The 22,839-nt window shown below is 54.9% G+C and overlaps 1 protein-coding gene across 1 annotated transcript; it reads right to left on the bottom strand.

Moving 5' to 3' along the window:
- Positions 1-3,452: 3,452 nt before the first annotated feature.
- WNT11 (Wnt family member 11) lies at positions 3,453-22,561 on the bottom strand. The gene is made up of 6 exons (XM_007520225.3): positions 22,323-22,561; positions 18,747-18,889; positions 11,497-11,732; positions 9,857-10,134; positions 7,144-7,436; positions 3,453-4,264 (listed from the first exon to the last, which is right to left on the bottom strand). The coding sequence occupies exons 2-6, from the start codon at positions 18,827-18,829 to the stop codon at positions 4,090-4,092; spliced, it is 1,065 nt and encodes a 354-aa protein (XP_007520287.1). The 5' UTR covers positions 18,830-18,889; positions 22,323-22,561; the 3' UTR covers positions 3,453-4,089.
- Between the last annotated feature and the right edge of the window lie 278 nt (positions 22,562-22,839).

Here is a 22,839-nt window from a genome sequence, read left to right as displayed (position 1 = left end):
GGCCCCTTTCTCTTTCTTTTTCATTTTGCCTTTCTCTCTTCTTCTTCTCCCCCTCCTCCTTTTTTTTTTTTTTTTTTTTTTTTTGCCTCCAGGTTTATTGCTGGGGCTCAGTGCCTGCACTCGAATCCACTGCTCTCGGAGGCTATTTTTCCCTTTTGTTGCCCTTGTTGTTTACTGTTGTTGTTATTGTTATTGCTGTCATTGTTGTTGGATAGGACAGAAAGAAATCAAGAGAGGGAGGACAGAGGGGGAGAGAAAGACACCTGCAGACTTGCTTTACCGCTTGTGAAGCAAACCCCCTGCAGGTGGGGAGCCGGGGGCTCAAACCCAGATCCTTACGCCTGGTCCTTGCGCTTTGTGCCGCCATGTGCGCTTAACCTGCTTTGCTACCGCCTGACCCGCTTTCTTTCTCCCTTTCTTTCTTTCTATCTTTCTATCTTTCTTTCTTTCTTTCTTTCTTTCTTTCTTTCTTTCTTTCTTTCCTTCCTTCCTTCCTTCTCCCTTCCATATTTTCTCTCTTTCTTTTTCTTCCTTCCTTCCTTTCTTTCTTTCTTTTCTTTCTTCCTTTCTTTCTTCTCTCTCTTTCCTTTGACCTTCCTTCCATATTTTCTTTCTTTCTTTCTTCCTTCCTTTCTACCTTTCTTTCTCTTTCTGACAGGATGCATAAACTGAGAGGGGAGGGAAGAGAGAGGTGGAGAACCAAAGAAAGACACCAGCAACACTGCTTTACTGCTCATGAAACCTCCACCCTGCAGGTGGAGATCAGGGGCTTGGAGCCAGGTCCTTGCATGTGGTGATGTATGAACTCACCCAGGTGCACCACTGCCCAGCCCCAGATGGTTTTAATCTTGAAGCCCCAGGTACCAAAGTTTGGCTCTGAACCTCCAGAGACAGTGAGGTCCTGAAACACTGAACTTGAAATTTCTAGGACTCACACTGAAGGAAGACCTACCCTGACTGTCGGCCTTGTGGGGGCTCACTATGACTATGTGCTTAGAACCCAGATCTGTTGGGGATGCTGTCTTGGTCCCTTGGTGGGCCAGCTTGTGGCCAGACAGAGAGGTGCAGTGCATCACTGCAAAGCTCAACTGAGTCAAGACCCAGGGGGGCTCCTGTCCTGAGTGGGAATCAGGAGAGTCTCCTGGGACTGGCTGAGGTGAGGATGCATGGGAAGGGCCTGGAGGTTGATCATCCCAACAGCCAGCTCCAAGCTGCTCCTGGGACTTCCCCCCAAAGTCTCACCTCCCTCACCCCACCCACCCCACTTGCACCCTGCCCAGGGCTTCAAGCCCTCACTGAGAAACACTCCATAGGTATACACTAAAGAGGAGGGTTTAAGTGACTGGCCCACCCTTCAGGGTCATTCTGGCCCTTGTCCCCCTTTCCCCAATTGCTGTGCTGGTCACTGCCAGAAGACACCTCAGATCCAGTATTTCAAAGGCATGTATCCAGATCGTCAGGCCTATGACTGCATCAGTGTGGTTCAGCCCATGAGGAGGCCCAAGGAGGTTGGGGAGGCCTACAGAGACAAGACAGGGTCTCCATGGCATCTCCACTCAGTGAACATTGCAGAGGAGCACAAAGCAGCCCACTGGGGTGGTCAAGAAGGGCTTCCTGGAAGAAGAGACATCCATCTGGGTCATGAGCCAAGATGCAGAGTCTAGTGACATAGCTGCGTAAGCTGAGGGGGAGGGTGACGTCTTAGACCTGTGGAACACTGCAGGCGTCCAGAGGCAGGCCAGGCAGCCAAGTGACAGCAGCCTCCTGGTGACTGGAGCGGAGCAGGTACCTGGGGGTTCAGAGAATGTGGTTGGACCTTACCTGGCAATGTGGTCTTGTACACCAGCCTTGGGTGGTGGGTCCACTGAGGTGGATTTTGTGGGCTACGGGGAGCCAGTAAAGGCTGTAGAGTGAGAGCAGTCCTGGGCCTGGGAGAGAGCAGACTCCAGGATCTATTCAATAGAGGCTCAGCTTTCTGCAAAGCGGCTGTCAAACGCTCCCTCTACCCGGGATAAGCTGCAGTCCTGCCTGTTTACCAAGGACACCTTATCAGCTCCAACACCTTATCAGCTCTGACCACAGGAAGGGCCCTTCCCATCTCTGAGTTTCCTCATCTACAAAATAGACTGAAGGGAGACTCAGACTTATCTTGAGGTTTCATCCAGCCTGGGATTCTGGGCTACAGGCCACTTCCACTTTTAGCAGTCAGGCAGGGACTTGGATGATGGCCACAGGGCCCTCAACACTCCTGCCCTGTTTGGAATGGGGGGGCCCTGGGGGTGCATCCAACTCCAATCCAGCCCTTCCAGGCAGCATCCAAGGGGCTCTGAGCAGGGAAGAGTCTTTTCCTCAACTCTGGTCCCCTCCCACCCTCCACACACAGGGAAAGTGACTGTCTAGAACATCCTTACTTCTCTGTCTCAAGTGGCTGCTCCAACACGGGGGGGTGAGTAAGAGCTCCTCTGGACTGGCTTCCTGTCAGGACAGGCAGCTGGGGCTAAGAAGGCAGTGTAGTACCCACTGAGGCCCTGCACTAGGCCCATCTTTACCAGTAGCAGTCAGGAGCCTGCCCCCCCCCCCAACATCTCCCATCTGAGTCGTAACCTCCCAGCTTCTTGGTCTATCTCAATTCTCCTGATCCCTAGGCAGCTTTATTTTATTTTATTTTATTTATTAATGAAAGAAAAAAGTGTAGAGAGGGAGGAGAGAGAGAAAGAGAATTAGAGTATCCCTCCAGCATGACATAAAATGCTAGCAAGTGAACTCAGACCTCATACGTGAGAGTGCACCTCCATATGCCTGAATGAAGGCCAGCCTCTGCATCCCCATTTCTGCATCTTCTGGCTCAAACCTTTGCAGACCTGAGCCTCCGAGCCCTCAGAGGACATCCCATAGAGGAGACAAGGCCTGTGCTCCACCTCCAAAGCAGAGCTGGAACCCAATCACTTCTTGTCAGTCCTCTAAGCTGGTGTGTGTGTGGGGGGCAGACGAAAGATTAGGGCCATTTCATAACCCCTGGTCCTATATTCCACTCCCTTCCTGAACAAATGGGGAACCGAGGCTAGAGAGGGAAAGACAGAAAACTGTCTTCCCCAGGGCCACACAGAAAACTGGCCAGAGTTAGCTGGAGGCTGTGCCACCTCCCAAAACCCTGTGTCCCCAGCTCCCTGAGACATGTGTTCCCAGCTCCCAGTGGGGTGTCCCTTGAAACTAACTTAATGGGCCCAGCTGCACACCTGTGCATGTCCCTCAGGAACAAAGACTGCTAGCTGGGCTTATGTTTCAAGACGGCTGTACTTAGCCTTGACCAGAGTAGGGTGGGGTGAGACAGGGGGACAGGGAGAATGTCAGAAGCCGCTCTGCCAGGAAGCCCAAGCATTGGTGCACTGGCCCAGAGCTTCAGTACTGACCAGTTCCCTCAAGAAGGCCAGACACTACAGGGCAGGCTGGGGTGGGTTCTCTCAGCATTTATTTCATACGGCTATTTAAAAAACCTGTTTAAAATATAGATCATTATATATATATATATTTATATATATAAAATATATAAAGAGGAATTGAGGTTAGCCACCCCAAAGAAAAAGCTATGTTTTTATAAATATTAGCTCCCATGTCCCAAAGGAAGAAAGAAGCAAAACACAAGAACATGTACAAGCCAAGCTAGTGGTTCCGTGTGGTGGGCTCAGCAAGCACCCCCCCCTCCCTGGGGAGATGGCCTAGGGTCTCTCAGGCTGGGCCTGCAGAACATCTGAGGGAAGCAGACAGGCCCCCCTTCCCGGGAGGCTGGTTTCTCCAGCAGAGAAAGGTCAAGTCCACACCAGCCTTGCCAAATCCATGCCCTTGGCATCTTAAGACCAGCCTAGCAGGCAGTTCGAGGGCACTGCGGGGCTTTAGGCTGCCAGGTTATTTTTACTCCGGTCGGGCTCCTTTGATGTCCTCACGAGGTGGCCAGGGCTTGCTGTTCAGGTGGCTGCTCAGCACAGGCCAAGTCACTTCCCATGCCTGGCAGCAGGAATTCATGAGCACAAACCCACAGGGTGTCTCCAGGCCCCTCTGGGCTCCCGGGAGGAGTCTGAACTGTGCAGGGCCTCACTTGCAGACATAGCGCTCCACTGTGCGCTCACACCGGCGGCAGGTGACGTAGCAGCACCAGTGGTACTTGCAGTGGCACCGCTCCACTACTTGGTCCGTGTAGGGGTTGTAGCCGCGTCCACAGCACATGAGGTCACAGCTGTCGCTGCCATGCGATGTCTTGTTGCACTGCCTTGTTGGGGGAGAGGGGAGGTCAGTGAGCACTCCTGTCATAGCACCCAACATATAAACACACCCCCTCTGAGGTAGTCTGTAGTCTGAGGTCTCCCCTGTGCTATCTACACTTTAGCCCCCCCCCAAGGTGATGTGAACTTTGGGGGATTTTAAATGATTCTCATCATTACAGGTGCTTCTAATTTTCCCATCCATTGCTTTTTAAAGACTGATTTTGTTTATTTTCTTAATTGAGAGATCAGAGGGCTGCTCTGGCATATTCTGTGCTGGGAATTGGAACCCAGGGCCACATTCATGCAAGTCCTGGGATCTATTCCCTGAGTCACCAACCCAGTCACTGACTTTTTTTTCTTTCTTTTTTTTTTTTACCAGAGCACTGTTCAGTTCTGGCTTAGGGTGGTACAGGGGACTGAACCTGGGACTTTGGGCCTCAGACATGAGAGTCTCTTTGCATTATGCTATATACCCTCCACCCGTCACTGACTTTCTCATGTGTTTCCAATAAGCATTTATTGAAATGATAAGCATGTTTTGTCTTCTTGGAGGGGTCTTTCCTATTAAACTTGAGGTCTGTGAGAGTTCTGGAAGGTTTCCTAAGGGAGGTGGAGTCGGTTAGGCTGTTTCATGAAAGGTGAGCAGGAGTCTGAACTGGAGAGGAGGGAGGAGGAAGTGGGGATGAAGATAAAGGACCTGACCTGAAGTTAAAATTTTGTGAGAGCAGATGGGGTAGGCGGAGCAGCTACTGGAGAAGGGAGTTTGAGGCTTGAGCTGGGAAGAGGCTGCTGGGTGGACAGGAAGGGCCACCTGGTTATATGTCCACGTGCATATGGGAGCGGCCAGTGGTCCTCAGCCTGTGCAGCACACTTCAAGCCCCAGCTTTGCCCCCAAGACTGTGCAACCTCACATTCTGGGCTGTATCTGGCCATTTCAGTCTTATCCTAAAGGCTTCTCTCTCAGGGAAGGGTGGCAGGAAGGGAGCAGAGTTCTGTTTTTATTCCAGATCCCTGACATGCAGTGTGTGAATGAACACCTGACCCCTCACAGGCCTGACAGAACCTGTGAGAAGGGTTGGGGAGGGGAGGACTTTGGACCCAGGAAAGGAACACCCCAATGCTGGTTCCAAAAAAATAGGCACAGGCTATTTTTATAATACGGCACAGGCTGTAAGAGGGCTTTCACAATGCAGGGAGACTGGGGCTTGAGAACATGATTGATGCCTGAGGATGCCTCGTTTCCCAGCTTGGCTCCGAGAACAGTAGCAGAATCCTTTTCCCAGCCTCTGTGAACAAAGCCCCTTCTCCAGTGAACGAAGTTCAGAACATCCACCTCTAGCACCCCCAACCCCACTGACCCAGTAAAGCTCATGTTCCCTCTGCCTCCAGGTAGCCTTCTTTGATGTCCATATTGGGTCAGTGCCTCTCGGGGCTCCCCCCTGGCACAAGATGAGCACTGTAGTTCTCTCTGTTTCCTTGTGCCCATGGAAATCCATCTATGGGTTTCTAGCTGAGTTAGTGGCTATGGGCTGTCAGTATAAAATGAACCAACCAGCACTAAGGTCTGCAGAGGCCTCCACCAGAAAATGACAGAGAACTAAGCCTGGCAGGAAACCTGGGGACAGGGACATTCTGATAAAACAAGGGAGGTGACTGGTATTTGGGATAGGGCCTCCTAGAGGGGCAGGAGGAAGGGGGAGGAGTCAAGGACTTGCAGGAAGATTGTGTCCAGCTGGGAACCACTTTCCCCCAGTATATACATACACTTCTCATGGACCTGGGGAGACCCCCACTCTGCTCTGGGATCTGAGGTGGGCTTCCCAAGCCCCACTGGATTCTGGAATCTTCCTTTTCCCATCCACTGACTCAGACCAGCACCCTGCTCTTTCCCATTCCTCAGGCCTGACCTGGCTCCATTTTCCACTCTGACCGCCCCCCCCACCCCCAATCTGGCCTCCAGATGGAATCCTCCGCCAGCCAGTGAGGATGGAGCCCCCTAGAACAGCCCCCCTCTCCTGGAGACAGGAACGCACACTGCGGAGGAAGCATATGCTGGCTGGGCCCCAAGTATGTGCCAGACATGTTCTCAGACACCCTGACTCTGCTTCAATATTCTAAGCCCTCAGAACACCCGTTTCGTGGGATGCTGTTAGAGAGCCCTTAATAAAAGAGTTCCCTGGCCAAACTGCTCTGGGAAGCACTGACTTAGACCTTTTGCTGTGGTTCCCGTGAGCCTTTAATGCGCTATCATGCCTTGTGAATAGCCCCAGAGGAAGAAGTCCACATATCTGTCTAATGAAAGATGAACCATTCCTACTACAATGTTTCAGGACTGCTCACTTCTAGAACTTGGAAAAATGACTCCCTCCACCCCATCCACACATAGTAGGTCTGCAGGCACATCTGGTTTCCTCCACTCTCTTGTCCCCAGTTAGCTACAGTGGGGCCCAGCTGCAGAGACTCTAGCACCAGCTCTGCAAGTGGGGACCCAATGGGGTGTGTGCAGGCATGCTGAGATGTGGGAACACTGTCTCTCTGCAGAGGGCTGAAGGTTTGGCTCCCAGGCAGCCACGGTCTCCCTTCTGCTCTGCGCAGACCTCCTGTATGGCCATGGGCCATCCTGCCTTTCCCTGTTCCCCACCTCTTGGACCAGTAGCACATATGTTATTCATTCTACAATTTCTCCATTAGCAAAATTCACCGCAGGTCTGTCTTGTGCTGGGAAGTATATATTCCCACCTCCCATATCCCTGGTCACCCTATCTGCCTCCCTCTCATGCCGACCTCCATTCCCAAGAGGCTTCTCCCAGAAGCACCTTCACTCCATATTCCTGGTATCACCCTGATTGGGGGCTAGGCCTCACTGTTCCCTAGAGACCCTCACCTGTCCTGTGTGCCGTGGGAGCCCACCTTCTCGTTCCTCATGCAGAAGTCAGGTGAGCTCTGCAGGTAGACGAGCTCCGAGTCCTTCACTGGCCGGATGTCTAGGTCCTTGGGCACCAGGTGCTTGCGTGTGCCCATGGGCCGGTGAACGACCTTGGTGGCGGACAGGTAGCGAGTTTTGAGGTCAGCAGCCACATCCCGAAGCTCCTGTAGCCCTTTCCAGCAAGTGCGGATGGAGCAGGAGCCTGACACCCCATGGCACTTACACTTCATTTCCAGGGAGGCGCGCAGAGCCTGCAGACAGGGGAGGGCATTGGGCTGGGAAGCCAGGCCCCTCTCCCTCCCAATGCCCCCCCCCCCCCAGAGGTGTGCAATCCCATCACAGCAGCCCTAGAGCTGTATTGCTCTAGGGTGGGGGTGGGATTGTAGGTCCTCAACTCCTTCTCCAACCTGGTGGCCGCCTGGAGAGGCTAGAAGAGCAGGGCCTTGCAGGGGTGATAAGTACCACTGTCACACACCTACTGTGTGCTAGGTATACTGGCATGCCAGAGCAGAGCCACCATGGCTTAATCATCACCACAGTCCTTTGCAGGAGGTATCACCACTTTTTCCACTGTAAAAAGAAGACTCTGTCTCTGGGAGGTGGTGCAGTAGCTAGAGTGATGGAATCTCAGGCATGAGGTTCTGAGTTTGATCCCTGGCACCGCTGGTGCCATAGTGATGCTCTGATTATCTTTCTCTCTCCCATCAACAATCAGTCAGTAAGAGGATGCAGGAGGCTAAACCTCATGCTCTGGGCTGCATAGCTTGACAGTCTGGGGACCAGGATTCGAACCCATGTCTGAGAATAATTCAATAGCTTTGATTGTTTCATATTTTTTTCTCTCATACAGAACTGGGACTCGCGAAATCCTTTCTGGAGAAAAAGGTGGGAGGGAAGAGAGAAAGGACAGGATAATGGGGACAAGAGGAGAGGTGAGTGCGTGGGGGTGTCTTTGGCCTGGTCAACCCCCTCCCCGACACACATACTGCAGCTCTGTTTCCCAACCCATCCTGTTACATATGTTCTGCCTCTTAACTGTAACTGCAGTGGGTGCAAGGATTCAACCAGGAGACATGTATCAAAGGGCATCGTGAATTAGTAAAGTCAAATCAAGACTGGCTTGGAAAACTGTCTACATGATCATATTATGAAGAAGGTGCTGGGGTGTGGGGAGTCTCTAGCCCTGGGAAGTGAGTTCATTTCTCGATGTGCCTCTGAGGACCATGAGTTGGATGCCTCCGGTGGCTTGTCACACAGCCTCTGAACCCTCCCTTCTGGGTACAGCTCCCTCTGCTCAGGCCGGCCCTCCTGCATGTTCTGTGCAGACGGCTTCAAATAAATGGGGACACTGAGGTACAGGAAGAGCAGTAATCATTGGGTGAGGGAGGGAAGGAACTAGTCATGATGCCAGGGTCCTACCCCTTTGCAGGACTAGGCATGGGGCATGAGGGAGTCCATGTCAGATACAGGACTGAAAGGAATCCTGGCAGAAGGCATGTTCAGTCTCTCCAGGGCATGGAGAGAGACAGGGTCAGTAAGAAAGGTAAAGGCACTCAGGTCCTAAGTTCAGCCAGGAGGCAGAGTGTCCCCAGGCCATTAGTTTATGCCTTGAGCTCTTGTTCCACCTCATGGGCCTGTAGCTGGGGTGGGAGTCAGCCCTTTGGCAAATGCCTCCAAGGCAGGACACAAGATATAGTCTGGGAAGCAGGACTCCTGAGTTCCAGGTCAGGCTCAGCTACAAGACCACAGTGTGGTTCGACGTCAATTTCCCCAGCTATCAGAGACATCCCAGAGTCCTTCCAGGATGGGGGGGGGGAGAGGAGGGGGGGAGGAGGAGGGAGAGGTGAGAACATGGAAGCTCTGGACTCAAGAATCCCCAAACTTCCAGTCAACTGAGGTCCTTGGCTAAACCAACTGAGTTCTCCCTGTCTTGCTCTGTCAGCTGAGCTCACAGGGCTGCAGGCATGGGGTTGGTGGGGAGATGGGGGCAGTCCCCTATCTCTTAGAGGGGTCATAATGCTTCTCCCAGGGCTGTTCCATAAGCCACAAGGCTTGCTGTCAGACACACAGCTTGCTCAAAGGGTTTTTGCTTGTTTGTTTTCAATTTTCAAAACATAACAAGGTCCATTCACTCACGCACTCATCCAGCCTTCTGTAGAATGAAGTGAGGAATTAACGAAACACTGAAAATAACAGGTTGTGGGGATACTGCTTTGGGTTGGGGTGGGGCTAGGAGCCGTGGAGAAGTTCTCTGTAGATTCCAGGAGGACTCCTTTGGATACAAGGATGTTGCCCCACAGTCCTTACCCTAAACTCAGCCCCAGGGCCACCAGAAGAACCCAAGGAACACAGCTGAGGGGGAGAGGCACCCCCACTCCCTGTCTACAGATGGGGACAAATGAAGCCAAAGAGGTCAGCTGACACCAGTGTCACACAGTGAGTTTAGGGCCAGAGTCAAGGTGGCTCCTGACTCCTAGCACAGTCCCCCTTCTGTGCCAGTGTTCTCCAATCGAAATCCAGGTTTGCCTCCTGGAGGAAGAGGAGCCAGACAGGCCCCAAGTGTCAGGAGAGGCAGGGCCCACCTCCCTCCCACCCTCCATGGGGTACACGGGGCTCCCTTCTCTGGGGGATGGCACAAGCACAGCTGTCCGGGGTGGGTGGGGGTGGTTACCTGTCTCCCCACTTCACTGTTGTGTAGCCGCATCAGTTTATTGGCTTGGGATCCTGTTTTTTTCACCTTCATAGGAGCATCGGAAAACTTGGCCCCCATGAGGAGCCCGTAGCTGAGGTTGTCCGCACATCCTCCCCAGCGGTTCCCGGGCCCGGGTGGCTCACCTGGGACGGGCCCGCAGGAGCAGCCAGGTAGGTCGCCGGAGGTGCAGGCCCGGGCGATGGCGTGGCTGATGGCAGCGGCCGACAGCGCATACACGAAGGCCGACTCCCGGGTCCCTGTGGACCACAGGTGCTGGTCAGTGACTGCGACTGACCCAGACCTGAAGGTGTCCTTATTCCCAAATAACCTCTGTGGGGTCAGGAGGAGACAGGGACTCTACCCAGGGTGGAGCTAAGGAAGGACAGCTCTGGGGCTGTCACCCCCAACTGTTCCAGGTACACACTGTCTGCCTTGCATACTTAGTCACTCACAAACACACAGAGGCCCCCAAAGCCCTGCACACCTGCAGCCACAGCCACCCTGACTCACTCACACTCATAGTTCCCTACTATCAACCACTCTCTCACTCAGCACTGGAGCCACTTTATCTGCTGGCTTGTTTACTTAAATGCCACAGTGGGGCATGAACCCTGTATTAGTGGCCTCTGAGAAGTAGTCCAGCAGTGTTCCTATTCTTCTTATTGTAGAGGCAGAAGAGAAGGGAAGAGAGCTAGACAGGGAAGCAGAGAGGAGAAACACCACAACACTGCTCTGACTTCAGTGCTCCCCTGTGGTGCTGGGGTTTAGGCCCAGGGCCTCACCCATGGTAAAGACAGGTTCTAATGCAGTAGCCAGTGTCACAAAAGAAATAGGAAATGTCAGATTTAGAGAGGGAGATGCCCCTGGCAGAGACTGGAGTGATGTGGCTACAAGCCAAGGAATGTGGTCAACATGACCAGAGACTGGAAGAGGCAAGGAAGGCTTCTCCCTTGAAGCCTACGGGGGGGGGGGGGGGGGGGGAGAGAGACAGAGAGAGAGAGAGAGAAGACAGCCTTGTGACTTCTCACTCCCACAACCCTGAGAAAACATTCCTTCATCTCTTCCTGCACCCACATTAGCTGTCACCACATAGGGGAGATACCACACAATCTTTTACAGCTTTTAGGAAGTTTCTTCCCACCAAATGCCTCTCTACTGTACATGGAACCCTCAGATCCACCCTAGAAGCAGCCTCCTCCAAGTTAACACCTGTGGTCTTTGGTTCCTGCATCTCTGTGAAGCTCAGAGCAACTCCAGCTGGAATTACCTGCAGCACATGTGAGTGTCCTCCTCACACATTCCCTTCCCGAGAGCCTCCCAGAGCCCATTCACTCCACATTCGTGCATGCATTGGGACATGAGATTTGGACTGCCATCTAGACTCTGCAATGGGAATCCACTCACTGTCATCATTCAGATTCATTCTGGAACATGACAGATCCGCCCAGTCATGCATTCAGGCCTGTATCCTTCTGTGCACCCACCCATCCACCACATTTCCATGCACCCATCCACCCATCACTCACCCAGCTGTGCCTTTATGCCAGAGTCCCTCCACTACCCCTTCCCACCCTTGCCTGCGCACACTCCCACTCCATGGGCTCCAGCTACCTTCTTACCTCTCTCCAGGTCAAGCAGGTAGTTAGGGGCAAGCTCGATGGAGGAGCAGTTCCAGCGCATGTCTGCAAAGGCTCTGCGACAGGCCTTCATGACCTCTCGGGCAGCATGCACCACCGTGTGCATGAGCTCCAGGTTGCTGCGGCACAGCTGCACCTGTGCTGACACCAGGCCCTCCAGCTGCTTGCAGTGCTGTGTCTGGTTCAGTGCGAGAGCAGCGGGGGTCTTGGACAGTGCCCTGCAAGCCCAGAGGGACAGTTGGAACGAGAGATGGGGGCCACGTGACCTCCATCTCCCAACTGGCCTAAATGCTTCCTGCTAGCTCTAGGAGTATTTGCTGACAGGATCCAGGAAGCCAGGAGGCAGAACTCAGCCCCCCCCCCATTTTTTTTGCATCCAGGGTTATTGCTGGGGCTCAGTGCCAGCACTATGAATTCACTGCTCCTGGTGGACATGCTTTCTATTTTATTGGATAGGAGAGACAGAAACTGAGAAAGGAGGGGGAGAGAGAGAGGGAGAGAGAGAGATAGTCATCTGCAGACTTGCTTCACCATTTGTGAAGCATCCTCCCTGCAGATGGGAAGCTGGGGGCTCAAACCCAGATCCTTGCATGCGTCCTTGAGCTTAGTACTATGTGTGCTTAACCAGGCACACCACCGCACAGCCCCCCCCATACACACACTCTATAGGACAGTAGGTACACATTGACCCTCTCTGGGCCATAGATCCTCGCTTGTGATTTTGGGCCTCCCTGACTTTACTATGATTATACTAACAACAATCTCACAGTTAAAAAAAAAAAAAAAAAAGCACCAAGCTCTCACCCAGCTGTGCACTGTGACTCCTTATCTGGCATCCACTCCATAATGTTGGTACCAGTCTAGGTGTTTCTGTAGGTGCTAGCTACTGTGCTAAGTGCTAAATTACTACAGTTATCAAACATACTACCATCCATCCATCCATCCATCCATCCATCCATCCATCCATCCACTGCTTTCAGAGCTTCACTGCATTCAGAGGTTCATAGCTCTGGGCTTTTTCAAAGACAGAGGCCGGGAGAGAAAAACATGGTGCTGGGTGAGCAAAATAGCTCATTTGGATAGTCTACTGCTTTGCCATGGGCATGACCCAGGTTTGAGCCTGGCCCTCCACTACGTTGAAGGCAGTTTTGGTGCTGTGGTCTCTCTCATTGTGTCTCAGCCTTTCTCTTGGTCTCTATCTATATGAAAAATCATTTCATAGCAGTGAAGCCCCAGTGATGACAAAGGGGGGGGCAGCCATAGGACTTACTGAAGTGCCCTTCAATGTGTTGGAGGCTGGGTTGTGCACATGGCAAAGCAACACGCAATAGAAGAGAGCTATTTTGCTGGCCTTATTTTACTGATTAAGTACACCTTAACTTAGGGCCTTCCCATCATTCCTTCACAGAATTATATTAAAGTCATTTATTAAGCTATGACATCCCACTTACATGCAAGAGACTTATTAAAGGAATGAAAAGTCAACTAATTTTGTGACCAGTCAGATCCAGCTGAGTAACCTTAGACATACTGCTATCCCTGTCAGTGTCTACATGTATTTCCCAGCATGGGTTCCAGTGAGACAAGGTTCTTGGTCAAGCACATTTGCTGACCATGATGCCCTTCTCCCCTTGGAGATTCATGAGGCTGTGCACATTTCAAGGGCCCTTTGTGGCTCTGCAGTAAAGCAGCAGGCTTGGTCTGGTTTAAGTAGCACAAGCCCTCTGAGGAGGTCAGCCATGCTTTGGAAATGCTGACCAGGTGGAGGGGTGGAGAAGGTGGGATGGGGTGCAGGCTCTAAGAACCTTGATGATGGTATAGATCCTGGCTCTGGGCACAGGGATTTCCAGGCTGTAGCTTGGATCTACCCTTCTTTCTGACCTCTGAGGGACAGGCAGCAGTCTACAGTCTAGGCCAGTGGCAGCCCATGACCTTAAAGGGTTGCCCTTATCTCTGAGGACAGTTATCCCTCAAGGACCCTGGAGCACCAGAGGACAGAAGGAGACTAACTTGCTGCCACAGTGCTCCATATGGTCATAGCAGTCATCATTGGGGGCCGGGACAGACACCTGGCAAGGCTGAGACCTCAGGACCTGCCCTTGCCCAGGGAATAAAACAGGCTGGGGAGACTTCTAGCTCTGCTGCCCCACTGTGACCTGCAGCAAGTCCTTCTACCTCTCACACAACAACTCAGGACAATGAGTGGCACATGGTCCACCCAAGCCCAGCACTCTGCTCGGGGCTTGTGGAAGCTATACTCATGGTGGTCTTTACCTGCTTAAAGCAGCCTCCCTACCCACCAAGTCAAGGCCAAGGTCTGATGCCTGGGACTCAAACTTCCTCAGCCCTGTCCAGCATTTCCTCCTTGATCCCCGTATGTTAATCACCTGACTACACCGGACTCCTGGCTTCTCAAGCAGACACTGGGCTACCATCATGCCTTTGCCCTAGTCTTCCTTTTCTTTTTCTAATGCAGTGCCAGGATATGAATCTAGGTCTCGGTGCATATGTCAGATCATTGCTGAGTTACCTCCTGGGCCCCCTTTTACTCATTATTTGAGGGGGGTATGGGAAGGATTGAAGAGAGACAGCACATCACTGCTCTACCATCCATGAAGTTCCTCAAGTGTTATCCAGGGCATTCTTATATGGTGCCAAGATTTGAAATCAAGGCTTCATACATGTCAGGGTGAATTCTCTAGGGTCCCAGACATGGCTTCCTGACCTAACTGACTGGGCTTGCAGCCACTGGATGCAAGGATGCCTTCCTGGGAAACCTGCTGTCTGAATGCCCACGGCCCATGCTGCGTGGGGCATGCCCACACAGAGAGATGCTAACAGCCCCCCTACCCCCAATATTGGAAACACACCCTGGATCAGTCACTAGTTTCCGGTATCATCCCCATAATGCCTGGGGCAGGGCTAACCTGGGAGATGAGTGTCTCCTTTGTGCAGAGGGGACAGTGAGGTGTCAGGTGCATCTCCTTCTGACCTCATCTTCTAGTGGTATGGGGTTCCTCTCTACTACATGGGGGACCATGGACACACCTTCCTGGGTGCTCTATCTGCTGTGGGGGGTATGTACAGATCTTCTTGGGTGCCCTCTCCACTGGGGGGAGGGAGCATGGACATACCTTCCTGGGTACCTTCTCGGGTGAGTGGGGGCCATGGACTCTCAGTGGGTCCTGAGCTGATGTTCTTTCCCTGATTGACTGTGCCCAACCCCAGGGCTGGTGTGTGTCCTTATGGGAAGGACACAGGGGAAGAACAGGACACTCTGGCGTGGTGCACTACGGGCCGCCTCCGGGGGGGGGGGGGGGACGCTCCTTCCCACTGCCCTTCCCTACCTGCCTAATCCCTGTCATTTTCCCAGCTGGTGCACCACACTATGGGAAGGACCACAGGAGAGGCACTTGCGGGCCCTCAGATTCCTGCTCTAGCCAGGAAGCAGGCTGAAGGAGCCATGATAGGCTGTCCCAGGAGCTCAGCTCACATCATTCCTGAGTGCTGGCCACGTGGAGGAGGCTGATCTGCATACCTGGTCTCCCAGTGTGTCATCCGCTAGAGACTCAGGGTCACTCTGGTGGGCAAAGGCAAAAGGGGCCACTGAAGACACAGGGACAGAGCAGCAGGGGGTGGGAGGGTGGAGGAGCTAACAGCCACAGGTGGGGGGAGTGTGCAGGCTGGAAGGTGGTGGGAGGCAGCAGCTCTACTCTACTGGGGGAGCGCTCTGCGGTCATCTGGTAATTAGTGGTAATGATGGAGTCTAACTAAGTCCCCCTCCGGGAGGTAATCAAGGAGGAGGGCGGGAGTGGGGGAGTTCCCTGTCTGGACATCTCCTGCACAGACCTCTAATTGAAAACATTTTGGTTATCTGGGGGGTGAGGGTGTGGGGGAGAAGGTGGAAGAGAGGACAGGAGGGAATGCAGAGTTCACAGGCAAGGCCTGGGAGAAGGGCAAGCTGGGGGACTAGCTGAGGGCAGGGTTGTGGGCTCCATATCAGGCACTCACCCAGCAAGCACCAGTGTCCCTCCCTGGGCCTCAGTTTCCCCATCCTTTGTGCAAACAGAGTGACAGAAGGCAAGACTTGTATAGACCTTCATAGAGTCCTGAAAGGCAGATGGAGCTAAAGCCAGTCTCCTGGCTGGTCTTTGGTCTTAGAAGGGGAAACTGGGGCTCTGAAGGTTTAGTGATTCATTTGCCTGAGGCCCACTGGGAACGGTCAGGCTGGGCCCCCATCCCGTCTAGAGAAGTTACCCACTTTGGAATCTCTTAGGTCTCTTCTAAAGGCCATGCTTGGAGTGAGCCCAGGAGGTGAAGGGCTCTCTGGGCAATTCATACCACTTGCAATCTCTCTCCTTACTAGGCAGGTCCAGGGGTTCATGGGAATCAGAAACCCCTGCCTTTTCCCCACCCAGTGAAGGGAGGGGTGGATGCCTGGGTCCCTGACACCTGCATCTCTGAGAGTCTCCTAGCACCTGGCTTGGATAGGGTGGAGGTGGGGAGAGGTCCCCAGGTTACTTTTGTCAGGCTCCCAGGGCTGCCAGCCTCCAACCCCATGCCCTTGCCCCCACCCCTCCAGGAAGCTGGGGGCTGAGTCCTGGGTCCCCACAGGTGGGCATTCTAGGCCACTGGGTCACATCTGTTTTTAGTATCCATGTCAAACACCCCTTTGATCTCCAGCTTACTTCCCAAGCCCGAGGCAGCAGGGGACCACAGGGCATCCCATCCTCCTGGGTGAGACCCCAGCCTCACATCACCATAGTGCACTTCTCCGTCTCCATACTGCCGGGTCCCAAAGCTCCTTGCAGCCAGCAGGCCACAGCAGTGCAGAGAACCAAAGTCAAGGTGCTCTGCTGTCTGCAGGCTGTGACACTGTCAGCCAGAGGTCCCCTGTGTGACAGTAGAACCCGCTGCTCAGGGTGTAGGGAGACCTGAGTGGCATAGTACCACAAAGCACTCAGACATGAGCACCTGGCATGCACCTATAGAGAGCGTAAGCATACACAGCAACGTGCACATGCTGGCACAGACACACACACACACTGTCACCAGTCTTCAACTCCACTCCGTTTCCTGCTGCCCTCTGTCTGAAATGCCAGCAAGAGTTTAACCACTTTCAAAAGGTTTGGTCTCTGCCTGGGGTCTCATCCCACAGCCCCTATTAACTAGCTGTATGACCCTGGGTCAGTTGCTTAGCCTCTCTGGACCTCGGTTTCCTCAGTTGTAGCATGGTAGTCTAACACAGCAGATGAATTCCTTTATAAGAGTAGAACAGGAAAAAAAAAAACTTTTACTTTATTTATTTAGTTATTTATTTATTTATTATGGTGGAGCAGGGGCCTCATGCATGCCTGTTTTAATTACTCCTAAGCCCACACTTCTTCATTCAGATAGAGAGACAGAGAGAAAGATAGAGAGACACCACAGCACAAGAGCTTCTCCTGCCAGTGAGTTATCGCTCCATCCCCGAACTAAATCATTTGAACAAATAACTATGTGTTTGAACAGGGCCTGGGCATTTACCGGGGGTTCTTGTGACTTGCGGTTTGTTTCCCCATATGTGCCAGTCTGCCTCCCTGGGTCTGCTCCCACTCTTCGTCTTGCCTTTGGTGACTGTTTTGTTTCCCCTTCTGGGCCATGAGCTCCTTCCTGTTGTTTAAAGTCCAGCCTGAAGCCAGCTCCCTCTCCGAACCCCTGCGCTGCCCTCCCCTCCTATCCCTCTCTCCCACAAGAGGCTGGAGTTTCTGCAAAGCAGATACAGACCTATGGCTGTTTGTGGCATGGGACAGTGATACTGGGCTTAGCTGTCCATCTGTCTCTACCCGGCCACGTGCCAGCTTGGGGGCTGGTGCAAATCACCCTTCTCCCAGTCTGTGTTCATGCTGTAGGGTGGAGATGACAGATAGCAGTGTCCCCACAACACTGGAAAAATAGCATATGTCACCGGAGTCCCATCTCTACCTCTGACCCTCCTTGTGTTCGCCAACAAATCTTTTCTTTCTCTGGGCCTCAGTTTCCTCACTTATAAAACAGTGGTGCTGAGCAAAAAACAGCTTGGGTTCTGATCGGAGATCCCCACCAGCTGTGCCCACGTTGATACCTGACAGCATGAAGAAGGGGGAGCTGACAAGTGCTGGGGTCCCTGTGCTGTGAGGATACTGTATCAGGCTTGCTACAAACAGAGCGCAAGATGGGGTTCCTTTTATGAGCCACCAGTCAATTCATTAATAATTCAGTCCCAGAAGGGGTGGGGCTGGTGACCCGGGCACTGCTTACTGATGGCCCAGTCACTTTGGCTCTGTCTTCCAGCTAATTCATAAGTCTCCCTCCCACCCCCACCCTCCCACATCTGTCCTCCTGCCTGTTTTATCTGCATGGTTCCTGGCCCCCAAGCACAGAGCTACTCTTGTTCTTGACTTCCCATCTATCAGAGATTCAGGGCACCCCTTCATCTAAAGTGCTCCCACACTACAAACTCCCAGAGTCTGCTCAAGCCTGGCCTAGGGGGACTCTCTGACCAACCTTCCCAGGGTCCCAAGTAGGGGACCCCATCAGTTGGCCTCCTTGCCGCTGAGACTGGGCTCTACTGGGCACTGGGAGGTATTTACTGCCAAGCTTATCTCTTCCAGCCCAGTCCAGGGGCAGCTCCTCGGGAAGGGGCTGATCCCGCTCCTTGCCTGTGAGCACATAGTAGGCCTCCCTTATGGCAGACTGGGGTGGAGTGGGGGAGCCTCTCCCCCCCCCACCTACCTCTCCACTAATCGTGTCTAGCTAAAGGGAAAGCCCTTACATATGCACAGCATCTGAGTGCTCAATCGGGAGATGCTATTTTTTTTTTTCTCATCCCATCTGAGTGAAAGAAATGATTACCACCCTCTCTGGACAGAAGAGGATTGAGGTTCACAGGTCGCGTAGGTGCAGGGGTCAGGCTTGTGTTTGAGGACCTCCAGCTAGGACAATGGAACAGTAGTGTAGCAGACGCCCAAAACAGAGTGCAGACCTCGTGCCTGAACTCCCTTACCCCTACTGGGAAGGCTTGTGTTACCCTCGGCAGCGGCGGCAGCGTGGGGAGCTGTTCTGCCACCACCCTCCAAGCCCTGTCCAGCAGCCCTCCCTGGAGAAGGAATACATGCTATTGTACAGGTTGAAGAGGGGTGACTGCCCTGAACGCATCCCGCCGCCCCCGACCCCGTCCCGGGGCGCCGGCGTGGACTTGGGGTCCTACTCACAGCCACTTGATGCCGTAGCAGACTCCGGTGTGGAAGGCCAGGGCGCAGAGCAGCACCTCGCAGAGCCGCGGCCGCGCCCTCATGGTGGCGCGCGCCGGGCGCTCCCTCGACGAGCCGCGGGTCGCCGCGCACCGAGCCGCCGCCTGCAACCGGGAGGGGGCGGGTTAAGAGGCGCACTGCTGGGGGGGGGGGGGCTGCTATTCAAATTACAAAGGAGGGGTCGGCCGGGGAGGCCGCACGCCTGGCTCGAATTATGTGCCGCGGAGCGAGCGAACCGGAGCTGGAGAGCGCGGCCCAGGGCGTGTCCACCAGTGCAGCCTCCGCCCGGAGGGTTGGGACCCGGGTGCCTGCGGGAAGCGGGGGCGAGCGGGCCCCAGACGCCAGAGAGATCCGGCAGAGAGACAGCGAAGAGGCATAGAGACACTCAGAGACCAAAGACACCGAGGACAGACACACGGACCTCAGGATGGACAGAGTACCAGAGAGGTGGGGGCGGTCAAGAGGAACTTCGCGCTACACGATACTGACGATTCTTTTTTATGACTTTTAGTAAAGTTGCCTCTGTCCTGGGCCTCAGTTTACAACTTCAAAGCTGGGGGCACAACTGTGGTTTGGACACAGTTCCTTTAGTGAAAGGGCTAACAGTCTCAATTGCCTCTATTCTGTGACCCTATGACATAGGCACTCTTGCTGTCCCCGTCTCACAGACCGGAAAACTGAGGCCCACAGATGTAAAATGAGGCTGTTTGTCCAGGGGGTTGCAGGTGACAGGTAAGACAAGGACATGGGAACTTGCCCTAGGCATCTGGGAAGAGTAGGACAGGAAACCGGAAGAGAGGGGTGTTTGCCCAGCGAGGGCTGTTCAGGCTCAGGTTCATCTGTAAGGGTCCGGCGGTGTACTAGTTGGACTCAGGGTGCGAAGGCCAAGGTGTGGCTAAGCAGGGAAGTTTCTCCCGCCACGCCTCCACTGGCCGCTAGGCGGCACCCGGGGCCGTGAAGTAAGGCCACCCTCCCACCCCCACTCCCCTTTTCCCCATTCCCTTCCTTCGCCAGCCAGCTTTAAAAGAGCTGCTTTCTCTGGCTTTTTTCTTTTTCTTATTTTCCTTTTCTTCATTCTCACCTCATTAGCTCCCTTCCCAGCTCTTCCCAACTTTACCAACACCTGGCTTCTCTGGGAGTCAGCCCCAGCTCCAGCCCCTCTCCTCTGGGGAGGCAGAGACAAAGAGATTCCTTTCTAAAAGGTTTGGGAAATTGGATAAAAAGGAGGCCCCAGCCTTAGTTGGGGACATTTGAGAGGAAGGGAGGGGAGTTCTCATTGACGGTGTGAGCTATCCACGCCTTCCAGACTCAGTTTCCCCTTCTATAAAGACTAGGGTCTGTGATTTGCCTAGCTTCTTTGAAGGATTTCCAGCCTAGCAGTAAGTCTGTGTGGGTCTGAGCTCCCCGTCATTCACATGCACTCACCTCACAGCTTCGTGGAGCCTTGCCGGCTAGCCCAGCGAGGAAACTCCGAAACACACCCCACTTCTATAGAGGACCCCCTACAACCCCCCAACACAGAGGCGCTCCCTTCAAATGGGCCAATTCGAGGTTGAGGGAATCTCTATGTATCTGGCTCCTGTCTCCCACCCAGCGAGTAACCAAACCCTTTGTCTTGCTGGTCCTGAAAGCTGACCACAGGACTAAGGAGAATATCAGCTGAGAGGGGGGCGGCGTGGGGGGGATCACAGCTCCAGTCCGTCTCTGCCCCTTCCCCTCCAGAGTGTGGATTCCCCTTGTAAGGCGCCCCGCATTCCTGGGAAGGGAGAGGGACGGGCTGCCTGCGAAGGAGGAGCGCGGGCTCCCAGCGAGGAGTCCTGGCCAGCCCCACTTGCCCAGATAAAGGAGGGGCCGCCTGGGTCACACAGCCACCTAGACGCGGGCTTCCAACGGTGCCTGGCCCGGAGGTCCCGATCTTCTCTCTCTGCCGCCCTAGCAAGTCGCCGGGTGAAGTCTGGCCTCTGGGTTCTCAGCCAATATTCCTGTCCAGTACCAGGGCGCGGAGACAGCCGCGCTGGCCGCTGGGTCACCCTCAGCCTGTGCGACCGGGGTCACTCGCCTGCTTTAATCCCTGCCCGCAAGGGGGCGCTATGCCAAAGGTGGGTGGGGGGCTTTGGGGCCAACTCAAGCGCCCAAATACCCGGGGCGCTTCCCCTCCTCTTCCTGGACCCCTCTGTGAGCCCGCCTGGTGATGGGATGAGTTGTAAAGCAAAGCAAGTGGCCCCTCAGTCCTGAGCGTTTTAGAAGGCGTTCATTAGCTGCGGCTAACTCCGTACGACTGTAGGACCCGTTGCTTTACGAGGCGCTTAGAGCCCCCTCTTGGGGCGGAGCATGTAGTGGGTACAAGTGTGTGTGTGTGGGGGGGCGGGGGTTCAAGCTTGTAGGGTGGGAGAGGAGGTATCCCTGACTATGCACACAACTGGGGGCCCAAAAGCGAAGTGGCCACAGCCTCGCTCCAGCAGGTGGCTCCCAGGCGCAGCCTCTGCTGGTGCCTGAAAATCCCGCAGCTGGGTCGGAAGTGCTCTGCGCCCCGCGATGGGCACGCACCGTGTCTCCCCTGCCTGGGGGCGTTGGGAGCCGCCCCGCGCCCGGGTGTCCGCACCGCTCGCAAAGCTGGTTCAGTCGGACCCGGCCTGCAGCTCCGCGCCGCGCCAAACAGATCCCGCGAGCCGTGACACCAGCGGCGGCTGCAAGGTTACCTACGGCGCTGTGCAAGGCTTGGCCTGGAACCCAGGTCGGACCCCAGTCCGAGTCTGCCGGGATCCGTCTAGCTGGCTGTGGGCGACTCGCCAGGTTGCCTGGAGACGCGTTATTTTGGAAATGGGGAGACTCGGGGTACCTCCCATTCTCATCTGGAGCCCTACTCCGAGTACCCACGGGCCGGGAGACTCACGGAGGCAGCTCAGCACCCGGAGGTGGGGAGCTCCTGCGCCTATCAGCCAGATGTCCGGGCGGCTCCAAATGTGCCTAGAAGTTAGGGACAGGGCTGTCCTCCCCACCCCACCACCCCTATCCCCAGCCTGGAGTCCAGGTCTGTAAACAAACTCCGCGGTGCTCCTTCCCCCGCTGACTCTGGAAGCCGTGCTCCAGGTTGGACATCCGCGTCACCCCCTACTTGGAGGGGCCGTGCGGGTGGGTCTCCCCCTCTGCCGCCTCTCCTGCCTGCTGCGCACACCCTCTACCCCGCCGCGGGATCCAGACCCTCACCCCCGGGGTGGTTCGAGCATGACCTCACCCGCAGGCCCAATGAGGAGGGAGAGAGTCGAGTTGTGCGGCGCAGCGAGGGGAAGCTAGAGGTGGGCCCGAGGGGCTCACAGTTCACCTCTATCACTCACCCTGGAGATCCTGAGCCCCCAGGTCCCAATCACTGCGCCCCGAAAAGAGAGCGCCTCGGAAAGAGGTGGGGAGAAGGCGTGGTTTGCCTTCTCCGGGGCTGCTGCCCAGCGGGAGTATGCTGTCAGGGTCCGACTCCGTGCCCCCGCCCGCCCCAGCTGGTCCAGGTATAGAGCCCGCCCGCAGCCTGAAACCCCCGCTCACCTCGTGAGGCGCACACCTATGGCGTCCCCGCAGCCCCGGCGGTCCCCCGCGGCCAGGGGCGCTCTCCCAGCTGTGCCGGGGGCAACCGCGTCTCCTTCGCCACTCGAAGCGACGGGAGTAGCCGCGGGAGAGGGTCACCCAGGACCCCGGCAAGCAGTGGCCGGCTCGGCCCCCGCACGGACTCGGGCTGCGGTGTCTGCTCGCCGCTCCTCGGCGGAGCTCTCCCACTCGCCGGGCTCAGTCTCCGCAGCGGACAGCCGGCGCTGCCTTATAAGCGCGGGCCGCCGCTTTGATCCGCCCACGTCAGCGCGCACAGGAACCCCACGCGGTGGCTCGGCCGCGTGGGGGCGGGGGCGCAGTCTCAGCCGCCTTGAGAACCTGCGCTCAGTGCAGTCATGGAGGGGACCGAGCGACTTCAGCTGGTGCTCATCGAGCGTGCCTGCAGCAAGCCTACTGAGTGCCGGCCACCGGGTAGCTTGGGATTCTAGATTTCGCAGCAACCCCGAGAAAGAGTGGA

The sequence above is a fragment of the Erinaceus europaeus genome, chromosome 17 (assembly GCF_950295315.1).
Source record: "Erinaceus europaeus chromosome 17, mEriEur2.1, whole genome shotgun sequence".
In the NCBI taxonomy this organism is placed as follows: Eukaryota; Metazoa; Chordata; class Mammalia; order Eulipotyphla; family Erinaceidae; genus Erinaceus; species Erinaceus europaeus.
Note: the sequence above shows the minus strand (reverse complement) of the source record. Positions and strands in the feature narration are given on the sequence as shown.

Excerpts from the sequence above, each read along its gene's own strand:
- WNT11 (XM_007520225.3), bottom strand. The coding sequence starts at position 18,829 with ATGAGGGCGCGGCCGCGGCTCTGCGAGGTGCTGCTCTGCGCCCTGGCC. Across the intron at positions 11,733-18,746 it reads TGCTACGGCATCAAGTGGCT|GGCACTGTCCAAGACCCCCG; the intron begins GTGAGTAGGACC and ends CTGGGCTTGCAG. Across the intron at positions 7,437-9,856 it reads ACAGTGAAGTGGGGAGACAG|GCTCTGCGCGCCTCCCTGGA; the intron begins GTAACCACCCCC and ends CCCTGTCTGCAG.